The 16,326-nt window shown below is 36.0% G+C and overlaps 1 protein-coding gene across 1 annotated transcript; it reads right to left on the bottom strand.

Moving 5' to 3' along the window:
- Positions 1 to 520: 520 nt before the first annotated feature.
- On the bottom strand, positions 521 to 16,211 carry LOC140951627 (NEDD8-activating enzyme E1 regulatory subunit-like). Its single transcript, XM_073400921.1, has 22 exons — positions 16,088 to 16,211; positions 12,587 to 12,690; positions 10,932 to 10,992; positions 10,674 to 10,704; positions 9,921 to 9,992; positions 9,047 to 9,126; positions 8,307 to 8,416; positions 8,072 to 8,181; positions 7,631 to 7,693; positions 7,191 to 7,254; positions 6,695 to 6,786; positions 6,083 to 6,142; positions 5,784 to 5,844; positions 5,586 to 5,658; positions 5,396 to 5,471; positions 4,756 to 4,795; positions 4,409 to 4,495; positions 3,898 to 3,990; positions 3,553 to 3,596; positions 2,611 to 2,681; positions 2,144 to 2,193; positions 521 to 1,031 (listed from the first exon to the last, which is right to left on the bottom strand). The coding sequence occupies exons 1-22, from the start codon at positions 16,183 to 16,185 to the stop codon at positions 922 to 924; spliced, it is 1,650 nt and encodes a 549-aa protein (XP_073257022.1). The 5' UTR covers positions 16,186 to 16,211; the 3' UTR covers positions 521 to 921.
- Between the last annotated feature and the right edge of the window lie 115 nt (positions 16,212 to 16,326).

Raw genomic sequence — 16,326 nt, forward strand, 5'->3', positions numbered from 1 at the left:
ATTTTATTTTTCCTTGTTTTTGGGTATGACGTAGACAGTGTATGAGTGATGATGGCCTAATTGTGAGTTTCAGATTCTATGACTCTTTAGCCACATCTCGGCAACTTCCACTGCCCGGTTCAAAAATCTCTCTCTTTTTTCTTCTTCTCCCTTTTGCAAGGTAGGTTTCGATATTTAACTTTGAAGTCACATCTCCACTGCAATTGCACAGGGGACTGAGGTATATTACAGATTTTGACGAGGATTGTGGGCTTGTGTATAAAGAAATACTTTTTTGAATTTGATGTATCTGTTTTTATACTGTAAATTTGTGTATTCCTTTATCTTGGGGTTATACATGTAGGATAATGCCTTCGCTAGACGATCATCTTAACAATAACAACCGAGCGAGTTTTGAGGCCTCGGAGCTCAAGCATAATATAATTATATTTATCTTGTCAAGTGAAAAAGAAAAGGGAAGAAAGAAAAAAAGACGAGTTTACACAGGCATTTCATGATGACACCACAGGACAAAAAAAAATTAAGTAAAAATTTTATTTGATAACATTCCTCCTAAATACTTGTATTTACAAGGTTTCAAGGCAAAACATATCTTAGGTAATAAAATAATCCATGAGCAAACTCTATTCAGACTGGTTTTTAACCAACATATTTCAGTTAAATTGGTAAAGAAAGAAAGCAAAAGAGGAACCGCATCTGCACTTCATCATGCAAAAATATACTTATCTGAAACAAACAGCGATTAAAAGTGTGCATACTCGATAAAGTTTTCTAAGCGCCTCACTCAGGCTAGCAGAATTAATGGCTCGCTCATTCTGTTGTCGCTTTTTTTCTATATTGCTTCAAGATCTGAAGATAATTCTGTTCGGTGAGCAAGGAGTTCAAATAGTACTTCAATTGAAATAAGTCGCAAGTCTACATTTAGAGACAGAGAGTCGTTGAACATCCAGTGATCCCATTGTAGATGTACGTGTTGTTAAACGGGACAAACTGGTGAGTGATAAGCTTTACGATTTCTTGGGCTGCCGCACCTGAGCAATAAATATAAAGAAAAAACGATGTTAATTCTCCATTTCAGACACGAGAAGGAACAACAGTGTAGGAGCTGCTCGTAAGGTGTTTCCTCATTGGTCGCAGAAAACAATAACACATCATTGTTTATCATTACTTCCCATTGTTTCACGGTTAGGGTATCGAACCAGTTGGCTTTTAGAGTTAGGAGAGCTGCCAGAAGGAATCTGGGCCGATTTAACGTTCGCAAAGACTTCTGGGTACACGGGGATAAAAACGGCAATCGAACAACAGCTGATCTTACAGCTGATCGGCGTGTCTCCGATAACGAAACAATTGCGGGCCACATTTCGGCTCTAGTTCCCTTCTCGCTTCTATGTGGCGAATGTTAAAAATGCCCATTTCATTCGCGAAAAGAGACCTATCGCTTCACAAATAATCTTAGCATCGTACTGTTGCCACGACCAACCTTGAAAGATAAGTGAACTTACGCAACAGGACGGGAGAGGAAAGAAGACGACAAACCGTGACAACAATTTTGTTTGAAATAACTTTTCGCCAAACATCACTTTCCTTTAAACAGGTCTTTTTGTAAAAACCAGAAGACATTAATGCTGAGTGAAGATCACGACATAACATGCAAGTTATAGCCCTGTCACGTTTGTCACGCACAAACATTTTGCTGTCCTCTTTTTCCTGCCGTCCTGATGCGTAAACTCACTAATGTCAAGTATCTTCCTGTGCTATTTTACTTTACAAATCGTGCGCCCAAAAAGTATATTCGAGTAGATATTCTTAGAAACTGAAATGTCAGGTTAAAATCAGATGCTGCGACTGATGAAAGCATTTTTAAACTGAATTTCAAGTTTGTATCTGTTACTTGTTCTTGCGCATGATTTTCCAGAAAATGTGATGAGGTGGGTTACACCTAAATATAAAATGTCCTGTACAACTCAGCAGATTTTCCTACTAATCCAACAGTGGGGCGTAGGCAGGGGTATGAGTTTTCGAAAAGACACTTCATCAGGAGACATTTTTTGCAGTTTGTTTTTTTCCCTTCCTTCAAAAGCATTTTTTGGCACAGCATTCACGTTAGGGACGTCCGACCTTGGTCATCTGTATCTTCTCTCACCTCCAATAAAGGCTGCAACAGAATGCAACTCGCTGGCTCCGTATCGACACCTAAAAAAGACAATGCACATTCTCAAAACAGTCCGGCATTTTTCTCTTATCGTGATTATGAGGAGAAGTTATTTACAGTATTGTAATAGCCAAGACATTGATTTGATATAGGAAGGTAATTTCTTTAATGGCGGAAATTAAAAATTCGCAAGTTCCCTTTGACATTTTATTTTTAAATGCAAATAAAAAACACAACTAAATTGGATAAAACAAAACTATAGGGCAAAATAGAGAAAGCTCGAAGCGGAAGACTGTTCCCATCGTAAATAAATTATTAAAATGGCCTTCTTGTGTTTTTGGCAAATTTTGGTTGCTTTCTTCTTTTCAAATGCTATTGGAAAAGTATTGAAACACTAAAGTCAAAACAGTACTCAGACATGAAAATTTTAACAGTTAGTCTCGCAGGAGCATACTCACATTTCATGGACATATTCTTCTTTGATATCCGCATTTATAGACCATTCTTGAAGAACAGTGCTTAGGCAGGTCTGCAAAGAAAACAAACAGTCTTATGAAAACTGTGTGATTCGTCCGTGCTATTTTCAATCACTAATGTTGTTAATACACTTTTCTTTTTGCGTAGTTTTGTAAGAATTATGTTCCTGTGAAATGAGAATTTGATAGATAATGATACGTGCTAAAGTGCTCACCCGAAATTTTTTCATTTATCTATTTACTTACTTCATTACCTACAGTAATTGTTTGTCTTTCTTAAATTCAAGTAACAATTTTTTTTCCTCACTCCGAACGTTATCGTCTTACAACAAGCAAGAACTGCACGACAAATAAAAATGCAACGTCCAAAGTGAATTCGATTTCTTTGAAACTTATCATGATTCTTCTAACTTGCTAAAATTGCCAGTGTATCACAAATTTTCTATACATTGAAATAGATTTTGAAATAGAAAAATCTATTTTAAAAAAATCTTATCATCAAAAATCAAAAATCTCATTTTGAAAAAGATTTTTTGTAATATTAGATCAAAAATAAAAAGGAAAATTCGCCGTCGTGTTTTGACGTCCTATATAACATCTTGACTAGTCCCTGGGCCTCAACTGTCCGCGCGGCCTTTGCGTTTCGGGTAACGTGGACCGAGTGTTTCGGATACGTCACCGGAATGCAAGACCGAGAAGGCCTCGGAGGACATCGTACAGGGGACTAGGCGTCGGACTAGGCAACATGACACTATCTTCGTAGTTGTAAAAATGACGTCACAGAAGTTTAATGCACCTGCAACATTCCGACACTGTGTTGCGCTGAAAACCGTCGTTGCGAATCGTCCCGTGTAACATACCTTAAAGCTTTCTAATAACGAGTTCAAAACGACTGAAATTTTCCAGCAACGCAAACCAACCCACCTTTAGCTTAACGACATCTACTTCCACCTGATCATCGAAATTACCTGAAACAGTCAACGGAAATAATTTCCCACAAAACGAAAAACAGATTTAACTTCAGTATTAAGAAATTTTCTTTGATATCCAGAAGTTTGCTAGTAAGGCAAAGTGGTAGCCGCTCTAAGGCCCTGTGCAAACGGACGCAACATTGTTGGATGTTACATGTCCCGTCCGTTTGCACACCCTGTTACATGTTGTTACTTGTTGTAAAGTTTGAAACCGGTCAAACGTTTAGCTACGAACAAACGAACGTTGTTGGGAGTTCTTGCGTTTGCACGTAAGTTAACGTATTCGACTCGCATTTACCTGGATATCTATGGTATTGAGTATAGAATCTATCCACTGCTTTTAAAAGGAAGTAGAATACTGCGTCACTGTCTGGATCGTCAAGGTAACCGCCTAAAAATTGAAGAGCTTCATATCAGAGACCATAAACTTCCGCTTATAAGCCTCCCCTCCCCCTTTAAAAGCTCCCCCCCCGCCAGTTGTAGGACCATCTATCATCTATCACGGTTTAAATTGAATTCTTGAAAACAATAGAACTTGTGATGCCTCAATATTACTGAGCAGTGGTTTCCTCTAGTACTGTGTGTAATGGGTATCTAGAGCCAATAGGGACTGCTTATTGAAAAACCAAAAAAGAATTCTATAGCGTCCTTAATCCAGGAAACTTTCAGCAGACAAAGTTCAACTTATGTTAGCGTGAAACTACACCAGATATTCCATCTCCAGTTAAACATTTATCCTTCCAAAAAGGAACTTTCAACTACCCAATTACGTTTTGCAACAAACAAACAAACAACTGAAGCTAACGAACCTAATTCACTTGCTTTGGTTGCTGACGGCCTGTATTCTTCAGCCAAAGATCGACCACGAATTAACCTTAAAAATGACGCGTTTTTACCTGGAAATAAACAAAATGTAATAGCTGCAATTTTATTTCCTAAAAAAGTATGGAAGTGAACCAAACCAGAAAAAAAAGATATAACTATGGCATCCCTTATTGTATAAGCCACTTTCACGAAGCTGTTTACACTTCAACTGAATCAACTTGTATCGAGACGGTGACCAGTAAGCTTATGGAGACATCAAAGTTGCCAGAACAAGACAAGTAATGAAAACACTGACATATACTAGTCCAGAGAAACGGGAAACTATACTTACAGAAAAGTTTAATTTCAGAATCAGGTATTGTGTCTGAAGACTGTAAAGTAAACAAAGAAGATATAAATGAAACAGACCAACAAAAGATGGTTTGAAAGACATTTCTCGTGAATAACAGTCCCCTGTGGGTCCTCAATAATTTCCTTTACTTTCATCTTCCCAATTAAAATTTCCCTTTAATCCCATAAAAAAATTCTCTCAGTTTTAATCATATAATCCTTATCTTGGCTGACCTTGCTTTAAAAGTCCTGACAAGGGTTTCAGATCCTCTCAACAACAGAGAACCAGAGGTAGAAAATCAGACAGCAAAGTCGGTACTTGGTTAAGCTTAACGTGGGTGCTTGAATTAAATGCCCCATTCTGACAAACTAAACCTGTTCATTTAACAGCTTTTAAACATGTTTGAGCTTTGGGGTGAATGGGGCGTAAATCAAAAAGGAAAGGTTTTTCTACATTATCATTTAGAAAATAATGCACAACTAAGAAACAGCAGTGTAATAAAAGGCCTGATGTGCCGAAATGGCGGAGATTATAGATGAAGGAAAAATATTTTGGCCCTATACAACTTCTGGAAACTGAAAATTGCATAAAATTCCTGTCTACCTTATCCATCAAAAGAAGAAAATGTAAAATAACACACCTTTCCTAAATCGACTAATATTCTCTGTACTCTTTGGTTTATTGAAGCAATGTCCTTTCTTGCTTGTTCTTGGTATCTGAAAAAGAACAAAAAAGCAATATACAAAATAATAAATAAATAAACAAACACCAAAACATACATTGATGTCCTAATCCACTCTAAATGATTTCAAAATTTGCCTACAACTTACATATTTTGAAGTTCAATGTATCTTTTTGAATCTGCTGTCATGTCTGGAATTGATCCTCTCAATGGCAGGGCTCCTAACGAAAAAAAGGTACCTTGTTTTTCAGAAATATGTTACTAAATAAAATGGAATATTTAAGCAAATAATAACTTTAATTTGTGGACAAATTCAATGTCAAACGCCTCCACGGTCAGTTATTACCTTCTCCTTCATTTTCCACAAATTCCTTTGTTGCTTTTGCTAAGATCCAAAAAGAACTACTCTAGAAGACGAAAACACAATATTATTCCTTTAAGATACAAATAATTAGGCTTTGAACTTCAAAGATATTATCATTTTCAACTAGACGTACATACAATGTTTCATTTTGTTTTTATACTGAGGCCGCCAAGTTTGATTTGAGAAGAAAACTTTGTATGGAAAAAATCAACAACGACCACAACAACAACAACAACAACAACAACAGAAAAACAGGTTCTATCCAATAACATTGTACTTACAGATTCTCTATTATTAACACAAGCATCATCAGAAAAAATTTTAGAAACGTCACTTGGGATCTGCAAGCACAAGATGAGAAAAGTGAATATTTTAAAGTCACAAAATTAGATGCACACAGAGGGATACCTAAACATTCGAGACAGAGAGTTAGCCCAAACTAACAAATGAAATATTAGCAAAAAGATTATTCCACTCAAAAGAAGTAACAAAAGAAACTGGACTATGCATACTGTTTTGACATGTGTATAATGACTGTAGGAAAGGAACAATGCCCCATGCTTCTGGTCAACCATATCATTAATTTTCTGTAAGTTGAAAGTCACAGCATTTTTTCAAAGTTAATGGCCCTGATGGGCCTGACAGTCGTTAAGTTTGCAGTTTATTCAGATCCAGTTTTCATTAAGCACAAGTTGCCATTCATTGTTCCTGATGGCTGTGCATTTCGCTACCCTACCAAAAGCTTACCATCTAACAACTTACAACCTAAGCCACAACTCTTCCCTTCAGACCCTGTATGCATTAAAACCTTTATGTATTTAAATTAGTTGACAAAGTTATAGTTATAAAGCTGAAACACAATTTAATGGGAATGCTATTTTAAGACTTCTTACCCTAGTAGGAACAAGAGCCATATTCACAGCTCTTATAGCTTCATCAAAATTCTCCTCCTCCTCTGGAATACCATCTTTGTTGACTAAGATCCCTGCATCACACCAAGACAGTAATAAAATAAAAAAAAGACAAAAGAAACTTTCTGCCACTGCAAGCTTCAATAAATAGTTCACTGACGGATGAATACTTGTGCAATATCACAGATAAAGATCTCACACTGTGTAGCCTGCATAACCTGCTTTGCACAGCAGACATTTTCATGTGATTTGTGAAATGTAGATTATTTGGGCTATACAGCATGATGCTTTTACCAGCACGTTGCTGGGCACTAAAATTTAGCAGTGCTGTTATTGACATTTTTGATGAAAGACGTCTCAACAATTGATAAAAGAATGAAAAATTTATTTAAAGCAAAGACTTTGCTTTTCTGGCCTACCCATGTGGGAGCATCCCACCACAGAAAGTAGATGGGAAAGCACCTCATTCAACACTAACCTCCCCTTAACATTTGCTTGAATGAGTCCTTTTCCTTGTAATTTTGAGGCGGTTTTCCATCATGCTAAAAATTGAAACAGGATATCAATAAAGTAGAACCCTAATTCCTGGAACTCACATGAGAAACAAAAACTCAAATACAGTGTAGCACACCACAAAAAGTACAATTAAGACACTTCTTGCAAGTCAACACCTATCCTTGTCCTGAATGCCTACATTGTACCTACAGCTTTACATGTAATAGTCCCCTTTTCTACTCTTGGACATGAGATTTTGTAAAATTATATCCCTTTCTATTCTTTGTGCACCTGTTCACCATAACTCCTCATTGTTCTAAAAACTTTCTTAAAGCTTAGAAGAGTAGGCACTTGGTTTTTCTAGGAATGGTTTTTGGACAATAATAACAACATATTCTATTAAAATTAAAAAATCACACATACCTCTGCTTTCCACAGGTTCAAATACTTCAGTAGCAATACTACATAAGGTGTGTGGCCATGTTCCTAAAACAAAGGGGAAAAAAAAAGAAAAAAAAAACATTGCACAAGTTGCAATATTATATTCCAGGAACATGAAGCATTTTAAGGCTTAAAAAAGAGTTATGGCTAGTAGCATAAGAAAAGCTGCAGAAACATAATGGTGAGAGGTGGTGTATTTCCTATTAAATCTCTTAAACTTTATTGAACATAAATAATTTTGTGTTGCCTGTTGCATGTGACATCATGGCAGCCACGTTGATGTTCAAGAACAATAGCCATAAATTTCTACGCTGAGGAGTAAACACTGTTTTTTATCAAATGAATGAAATTTTGTAAAGAAATAAAAACTTGAAATTAAAATACAATAGAATTATTTTAACTGTATGCTTACTGTGCACATACCTGTTTAGTCATTTTACTAAGATCTAAGGCATCTACATATTGCACAAGGGTAGAAAATGGTCTGTCTAATCTCAGGTCAGGATGTGTATTATCAGGATGAGATTCAACAACTGCAGAAGCAACAAAAATGTTCAAAAATCGAGATTAAGTCAATAATGAGGCAGAATAAGGAAACAGTCAACTCATGATAACTAATCATATATATAATATTAACATTTTAATTCATGAATATTACCACAATGTTCTTGCAACACTATCCTCATACATCCAATAAAGCCATAAGAACAACAAACTAGCAGGGGGATATTTTCTGGCCATAGCAATGAACCAAGTTTTAAAAGTGTTCTGCAAGAAATAAGGATGAGAGACCTTACTAGAAGACAACGAATGTGTGGAATAAAGTGAAATGGTTGTAAATGCCAGTAAAGTGCCTCTAACTGTCTTGGTTTGAAAATTCATAATACATCAGATACATGAAAGGAAAAATTGTTTGCTTTCTTTCTCCACAAAATTTATGAAAAAGAAAAGCCAGAATTGATTCTACTGCTGGTTCCTAGAAATTACACAATCTTGATGTTTTATATAATATCATCAAGTCTAAATTAAACCTGCCAAATTTTCCAAAGTTTAAAAGATGCATGTGTTGAAGACTTAATGACAACTTCTGAAGAGACCCAAAGATTCCCGAAGATTTCCACAGGTTACAGAAAGTAGCGGGGCAAGGTGCCAAATCTTCCATGTCTTAGCACGCGATATTATTAATGGTTATGGAACATGTATGCCCGAATAGTGAGTTAATAGTGCATCAAAAATTGTCCTGTTTGAGTGTGATCAGCATTTTTGATCTGCAGGTGTGTGAGACACACTTACTGCATATGAGAAAGCAGGTTTATCATACAAATGTAAATGGTAAATTCATGAAAATTGAATTCCACCATCATTAATAACCATTGGTTTGGCTGCCTTGTGACTTACCCTTCAGGAAGTTGAGTTGCTATGACAACAGTGTATGTTTTAAAGAAATCACTATTTTCCTTTAAAAGGGAATCTGCTGCCTAATAAAAGGAAAATCAATGCAACAAGAATAACATTCATTTAAATTACTTGTATTATAATAAAGTTATTAACTTCAGCAGATCTGAAATTATCTAATTTGTCACACAAAATAGAACAAAAAACTTGACAATAATAGAAGCAGCAGAGTAGAGATGGGATAGCAATGAGATAAATTGCCCTCAAGTGCACCAAGAGTTTGATTTCCAGAGAAATCTAAATACCACTTGTAGATTACATGTACCATATTTAAAAATGTACTCGATAGAGTGCTATGGTGTTTTATTAAATGTTTCATTTGCTGGTAGTCCTACTTCTGGCTATTAAATGGCAAGTAAATTTTCTTTCTTTTTCTTTGTTCTGTTCACAGGGAGATACTTAATTTTAAAATGATGTTTTATGCCCATTTCTAAATCCAAACAAATAACAATAGCAGTAATAGCCATACAAGGTCTTCAGCATTAACGATGTCAAAAATCAATAAGCACCATATCCTTGTTGAGGGGATGTGACTCTCATTCAAGGGTGGTGCTTACAAATATTTTTGCTGCTGACAGTGCGCTTATTTCGGGGTGGTGGTTATTTGAGGGCAGCTCTGTTTAGAGTGACTATGGTAAGAGTATTTCACTGCTGCTTTTGTATCCTTGCTCCAAAGGCCCTCACTCAAGTTATTAGTTTTTCCAAAGGTTTTGTTAGAGCCAGCCACATTTCATAGCAAAGTTTATTTATTCATCATGCTTAAGGTTAAAGAATCTTTATTGTCCCATAAAACATACTAATTAAAAACTAACTTTACCGCTTCAATGAAGTCTCCTGAGACGTCTGAATTGAGTTCAAGAAGAAATTCAGTGGTGCACTCTGCACGAGACTAATAAGAAAAAAAGTTGATTTATCAAAAAATCAATGGTGGCATTAGTTTCACATTTGTTACTGTGATGACAACAGAAAGATTACTTTGTTCCAGTCCCAACTGATATCAAGAGAATGAAGGAGAATGTACATGTAGGACCTCCTTGTAATAGCATATGTGTAGCTGCACACTCCACACAAAGAAGAAAAAACAGCATATAGACTCAAAGCTTGAAAAAAAATGGCCTGCCTAGTAGTCTGGGACAAGTAGATTTTCTTGTTGGCCAAGTGCCTTTTAAAGCTTACTAGTTTGCCAAATGGGCAAGGGTCCAGGCAAATCATCAACAACAAAATCATTCACTAAGATGAGGAAGAAGTCGTCCCAAGCAAGCAAAATGTGAGAGCTATTTACCCAAATGACAAGCTGGAATTCACATTTTTTTCTAGCCCCGAGACTATGCTCTAACTGTTATAACTTACAGTGTGCTTACTTTGTAAATTATTAAAAGTACCTGACCATAACACTGAATAATGTCACATATACATCTGAATGACTGACCTAAAGTATAAAACCTCTAAAATTTCCAGGAAATTTAAGCCAATAGGAAGCAGACAGATATGTCAAATGAATAATAATACTAATTAGATTACCAATGCACTGTTATTTAGGGTGTGTTATAAAAAAAATAATACTTTGTACCTTTCCAACATTGTCTTGAGTCAAAAAGAAGCTACAAGAGATAATTGAAATATGAAATAAAGTATGAGTCAAATATTGCTTCAAGGAGCTAAAGTTTAGAAATAAATCTAGCTTATGAAACACAAAAACTAATGTCAAAACACAAAGTAAATGAATGATTTGCACCACAGAACTCAATGTTTGCTCCATTAGGCTTCATCTTTCAGCAAGACAAAATAAGAACAGAAGAAATTGATTATTATTTAGTATCACACTCACTTATTTCCTACATCTTCCCCTGTGACTTTTTCTCCATCAACAATAGTAAATGATCCTATACCTAAAAAATGTGGAGAATTTGCACATGATCAATAAAACTCCAAAAAAAAAACCTGTCAACAATCCAATTCACAGAAGGCTAACCTGCCTTCAAAGCTTAAGAAGACTTTACTTGTTGGCTGGTTCCAGTATGGCAGTCACCCCTGGAAGGATGTGGGTGGATTTGCTGGGGTACATACTTGACCCTATATTAAGTACAGGGTTAAAACCCACAACAAAACACCCTAAAATCCCCAACCACAGTTTCAGAAACCTACTTAGGAGAATGGACATTGGACATAAAATAATAAATTATGTAATGTAATGTAATGTAATAAAATGCTCTGCTCTTGCATTTTGAAAAATAATAAGATCCCTATTATAAGACAGGCACATACACTTAACATAGATAGAGAAAAATAATAATAAACATAATCATGACGATGATAATGATGATGATGATGATGATGATATATAATTGAACATAACTAGACTTGTTGAACACCCCTAGGTTGCATAAGAAAGTACCCCTCTGCAACGGGCAGACCACAGCTATTGCCACAACAGGGGAGGATCCACAGAGAATTCCTTAAGTTTCTGTGCACCCTATTCTTGTCCCAAAATACATTTGTACCTCCCTTTTACTCCAAATATGGTGGAACCTCAATATAATGAAGGGCCAAGGGACTTGCAAAATGTGTTTGTAATAACGAGGTTTCATTATATCGAGGTTCTTTTCCATATTTGTTACTATTACTAGGGTAAAGAAAAATGTTCATTATACCCAGGACTTTGTTATACAGAGGTTCGTTATATTGAGGTTCCACTGTACTCCTTATACATCTCAGACAAAAAATTTGTACATGTGGTGAAATATACCTTCTTCCCTACATAGCCCAGGGGGTGTACTCCAGATTTCAGGTGACAGGGATGATGGAATGGGGGCAAAAATCAAAACATAAAAATTTCCTTTGGACTTCCAACAATAGCTAAAAAAAAATTCCTGGACCAAACATTAACCCCCAAAAATTCCCATGCCAAATTTCCGAGCCTTACAAATTTCCAGAAAGCATTAAATTAATGATATGACATGAAAAATGCAGTTTTTAACAAGTTTGTTTGTACTTTATTTGCAGAATTATGTGGCCAGGATACACAAGCACTACCTTGTTTTGGATACCCCTGAAAATCTCTACTTACCGGTACATTGCAAATTAAGCCGCCCAAGAAAGTACTTGCCAAAAGTTCCTAGTAGACCCAAAAAAATCTCAGGATTGAAAATTTCACATCCAAAAAAATCCTTCAATCATCTCCATCCCTTGAAATCCAGAGTACCGCCCTGGGGTACATGGTTAATACCAACTTGCTGTTTTGTGTGAATATGTAGCCAACTAAACGGATTTGGAACTGTGGTGTGATGGTGATGGGGGAGAAGAAAACCAACAACTTGGTTTTAGCAACTGGTTATATGCAAGCTACATATATAGTTTACCACTGTTCAAGAAAGAACAGTTTGAGTGCTGGCCAAAAAGGGTACTCAATACAGTAGCTTCAGAATTGCTTTACAGTGAACTCAGTTGGAGAAAACATTTCTTCTTAATAACGGCAGTAGATACCTGGTAGAATAAGGTTCTTTAATATTTCAGTTCCAGTAGCAGTAGCATTAATCAAACAAATCTTGGCTCCCTCTAGGGCCTGCTGTCCATGGTCTCCCCATAATCTAAATAAAATAGTAATTAGATAAAAAATGAGAAGTAAACAAATACTAACTACTTGCGCTTATCGGTGTTTTCTTGATAAATACACTACCATTTACAATGACTGCTTTCCTCTCAAAAGAGTGAAAGTAAAGAATGTTACTTTGAGCAAACTATGGATAACTAAAGGTCTTCTTAAATTGGTAAGAAAAAAGAATTTATTATACAAGCGTTTCCTTGCTAACCCAACTCCATATCGTGAGAAACTTTACAAGAGTTATAAAAACAAATTGACACATTCCCTTCGCGTTGCTAAACGTCTCTACTACAATAACAAGTTAGATGAATATAAATCAAATGCAAAATCAACTTGGAAATTACTTAACGATCTTATTAACAAGAAGAAAATTAAGTGTAAGTTGCCTTCCATCTTCAAATCTAATGAAGAAGAAATATGTAATCCTACTCATATAGCAAACCGTTTTTGCGAGTATTTTACGAATATTGGACCTAACTTAGCTAAATCAATTCCGGCGTCTGACAAATCTCATCGTTCTTTTCTGAATGGAGGCTTTATAAATTCATTTTTTCTTCAATCGGCATCAGAACAAGAAGTCTCTGAGATTTGTAGCAGCTTTCGATCCGGTACTGCTCCAGGATATGATAGTATTTCAATGAATGTTGTTAAAGAGTCTTTTAACTTAATCTGCGCACCATTGACGTATATAATTAACTTGTCTCTTAATTCTGGAGTTGTACCCCAAAAGATGAAAATTGCACGAGTTATTCCATTGTTTAAATCTGGTGATAAATCTTTGTTCACAAATTACAGACCCGTATCAGTGTTACCAGTTTTCTCTAAATTCCTAGAGAGAATTGTCTACAATCGCCTCATTAACTTTTTACATAAATATGATATTCTTTCCCGGAATCAGTATGGATTCAGAAAAAATTATTCTACTGCACATGCTTTAATCCAATTGTATGACAAGATCTCAAATGCACTTGATAATAAAAGGGTAACTTTAGGCCTATTCATTGACTTATCTAAGGCCTTTGATACAGTAAATCATGAAATTTTGCTCGACAAATTAGAACATTATGGAGTACGTGGTATTGCTTTACAATGGTTTAAAAGTTATCTATCTTGTCGAAAACAATTTGTGCAATATAATGGTTACAACTCTTCATCATTAGATATCACTTGCGGAGTCCCTCAGGGATCTATCTTAGGTCCCCTGTTATTCTTAGTATATATAAATGATCTATGTAATGTGTCAAAGGTCTTAGAGCTGATACTATTTGCTGATGACACTAATATCTTCTATTCGCATACTGATGCTTCCTATCTTATGGAAGTTGTAAATTTAGAATTGAAAAAGATAACGTGTTGGTTTTATACAAATAAGCTATCTATTAATGTTAAGAAATCTAATTTTATCATATTCAGACCGAGACAAAACAGGCAAACACTTGATTTAGCTTTTAATATTAGTAATTATTCGATTGATCGTGTTAAGGAAGCTACTTTTCTTGGTGTAATTTTGGATGAACATTTAACATGGAAATCACATATACATAATGTTGCTCGGAAAGTGTCTAAAGCCATAGATATAATTTATAAATCAAGTTTTTGCCTTAATAATTCCTCCTTACGGATGCTATATTTTAGCCTTATCTATCCATACTTATTCTACTGCGTGAGCGTCTGGGCATTGACCTACCCATCAAACCTCAGAAGATTAATCACACTTCAAAAACGGGTCGTAAGAATAATGTCGAGGAGTGCTTTCGATGCTCACACTGACCCCTTATTTAAAAATTTAAAAATTCTGAAACTTGAGAATATCTACAAACTTCAAATAGGAAAATTTATGTATCAATACAGATCTGGCTTACTTCCTTATAGCTTCAATAACATGTTTTTGGTGACACGCCAGGTGCATTCTTATGTCACTAGAAGTTCAGAGCATTTTTATTTACCACAATGCAGGACTAATATTAGAAAATTCTCCATCAGTTTCCAAGGTCCTAAATTTTTTAACTCTCTTAGTTTTGAAATTCGAAATGCAACAAGTACCGCTTCCTTTTGCTGTAAGCTGAAAGCATTCCTCTTATCATAAATAGTAATTTATATATATATATATATATATATGTATTTTTTTTTCTTCCTTTGCTCTTTTATTTTCTTTCGTTTTTTTTTTTTTTTTTCTTTTTGTCATTTCGCTTTTTTTAGCCTAGAACTATGATTAGTACGACTATCTAATATACTTATTTTAAGATTTACTGTAGCTCTGCCATTGATTTCCCCATGTGTAATTATGATGATATTTTGTTCTAATTATTTAACTGAGGGAGCCCATTCCTTATAAGCCCGGTGGCTTCTCTTGGGCTTCCTCGCCATGAGAGTTTAAGTAATAGATTTATTTTTTCATTTGTACAATTTTTGGCAAACAAACAATAAACAATAAACAATAAACTTTAACTGCCCATTCATTTCTATGCTAGCAAAATTTCCTTTATCATATTTCTATTTTTAGGCTAGAACTTTAAGCAGTGAACTTAAATATCATACCCTGTAGTTTACCGCTCATAGCCTCATGAAAGAACTACTGCCACATATGGACAACTGTAAAGGATAGGATTTATAAAGCGGTATGAAATAAAAAAAAAATGAGAATTTTTATCTAGAATAGGGTACCATTCTCTATTGCGAATTCCCCATAATACACTCTGTTTGCCCCCCCCCCCCCCCCCCCCCCAAATTGTGCATAAGTTATTATTTTCAAATGCTCCTGAGAGGACTGCATATTTCCTAGAACATGGATGGATTGGTAAATGTCAAATGTTCTAGTGTCTTAGTGGCTCAGCCTCGCCCAAAAAGTTCATGGGTGCCCCCCCCCCCACTCCCCCCAAACCCACGCAGAAGCTGATGAATGGTAGGGTCAGGAGATGGGAGGAACGTAGTAAGTGATAGGTAAGCAGCCTCACAAAGCAATCTGTAGTTGTCAGGGTGACACCCAAGGTGGGGAACTTCTATAAACATGAGGGAGGGGATCTGCGGGGGGAGCAAAGTTTGCCAGCCGAAACGTGGGAGGTCAGTCTCCACTGGAAAACAGGAAACGTGAGGGGAGAATAAGGCTGAAATTTCTATAACTTCATAACACTAGCTATGTTCGAAAGAGTAGTCAATCTATAGTTATCTCCACCAAATGATGCATTACTCTCAGGCCGGCCTTCCACGATCCCCTACTATGAAAGGGTTACTACTAACAGTGACAGTCTGTCACTCATCGCCGGACTGCAGTCTGGTACCTGCTTGATTTTCAAGGATCGTGTTTTTTTGAGGCCCGATGACGCGCATTTCCAATCACATCTCGGCTTTCCTCTTCAGCAGTATCAAGCAGCTGTTTCTCTTACCTTAGCTGACGATCGTATTTTTTGTTTTTATCCAAAGCCACCTTTGACATTTTCGATTTTCTTGGAGAAGCCGGCGAAGCTTGAGCTTTCCTTTTCATTGCGCATGGCCGATGCTGTGGTTCACTTGTTCCGCATTTGTTTGATGTACAGCGGAGCTACATAATCTTCGGTTTATCTTCGCTAAACTTCGAGGTTCGGATCCGATACGGTGAACTCCAGCGGACTGGGAGGAGGGGACT

Source organism: Porites lutea, chromosome 11 (genome assembly GCF_958299795.1).
Source record: "Porites lutea chromosome 11, jaPorLute2.1, whole genome shotgun sequence".
NCBI lineage: Eukaryota > Metazoa > Cnidaria > Anthozoa > Scleractinia > Poritidae > Porites > Porites lutea.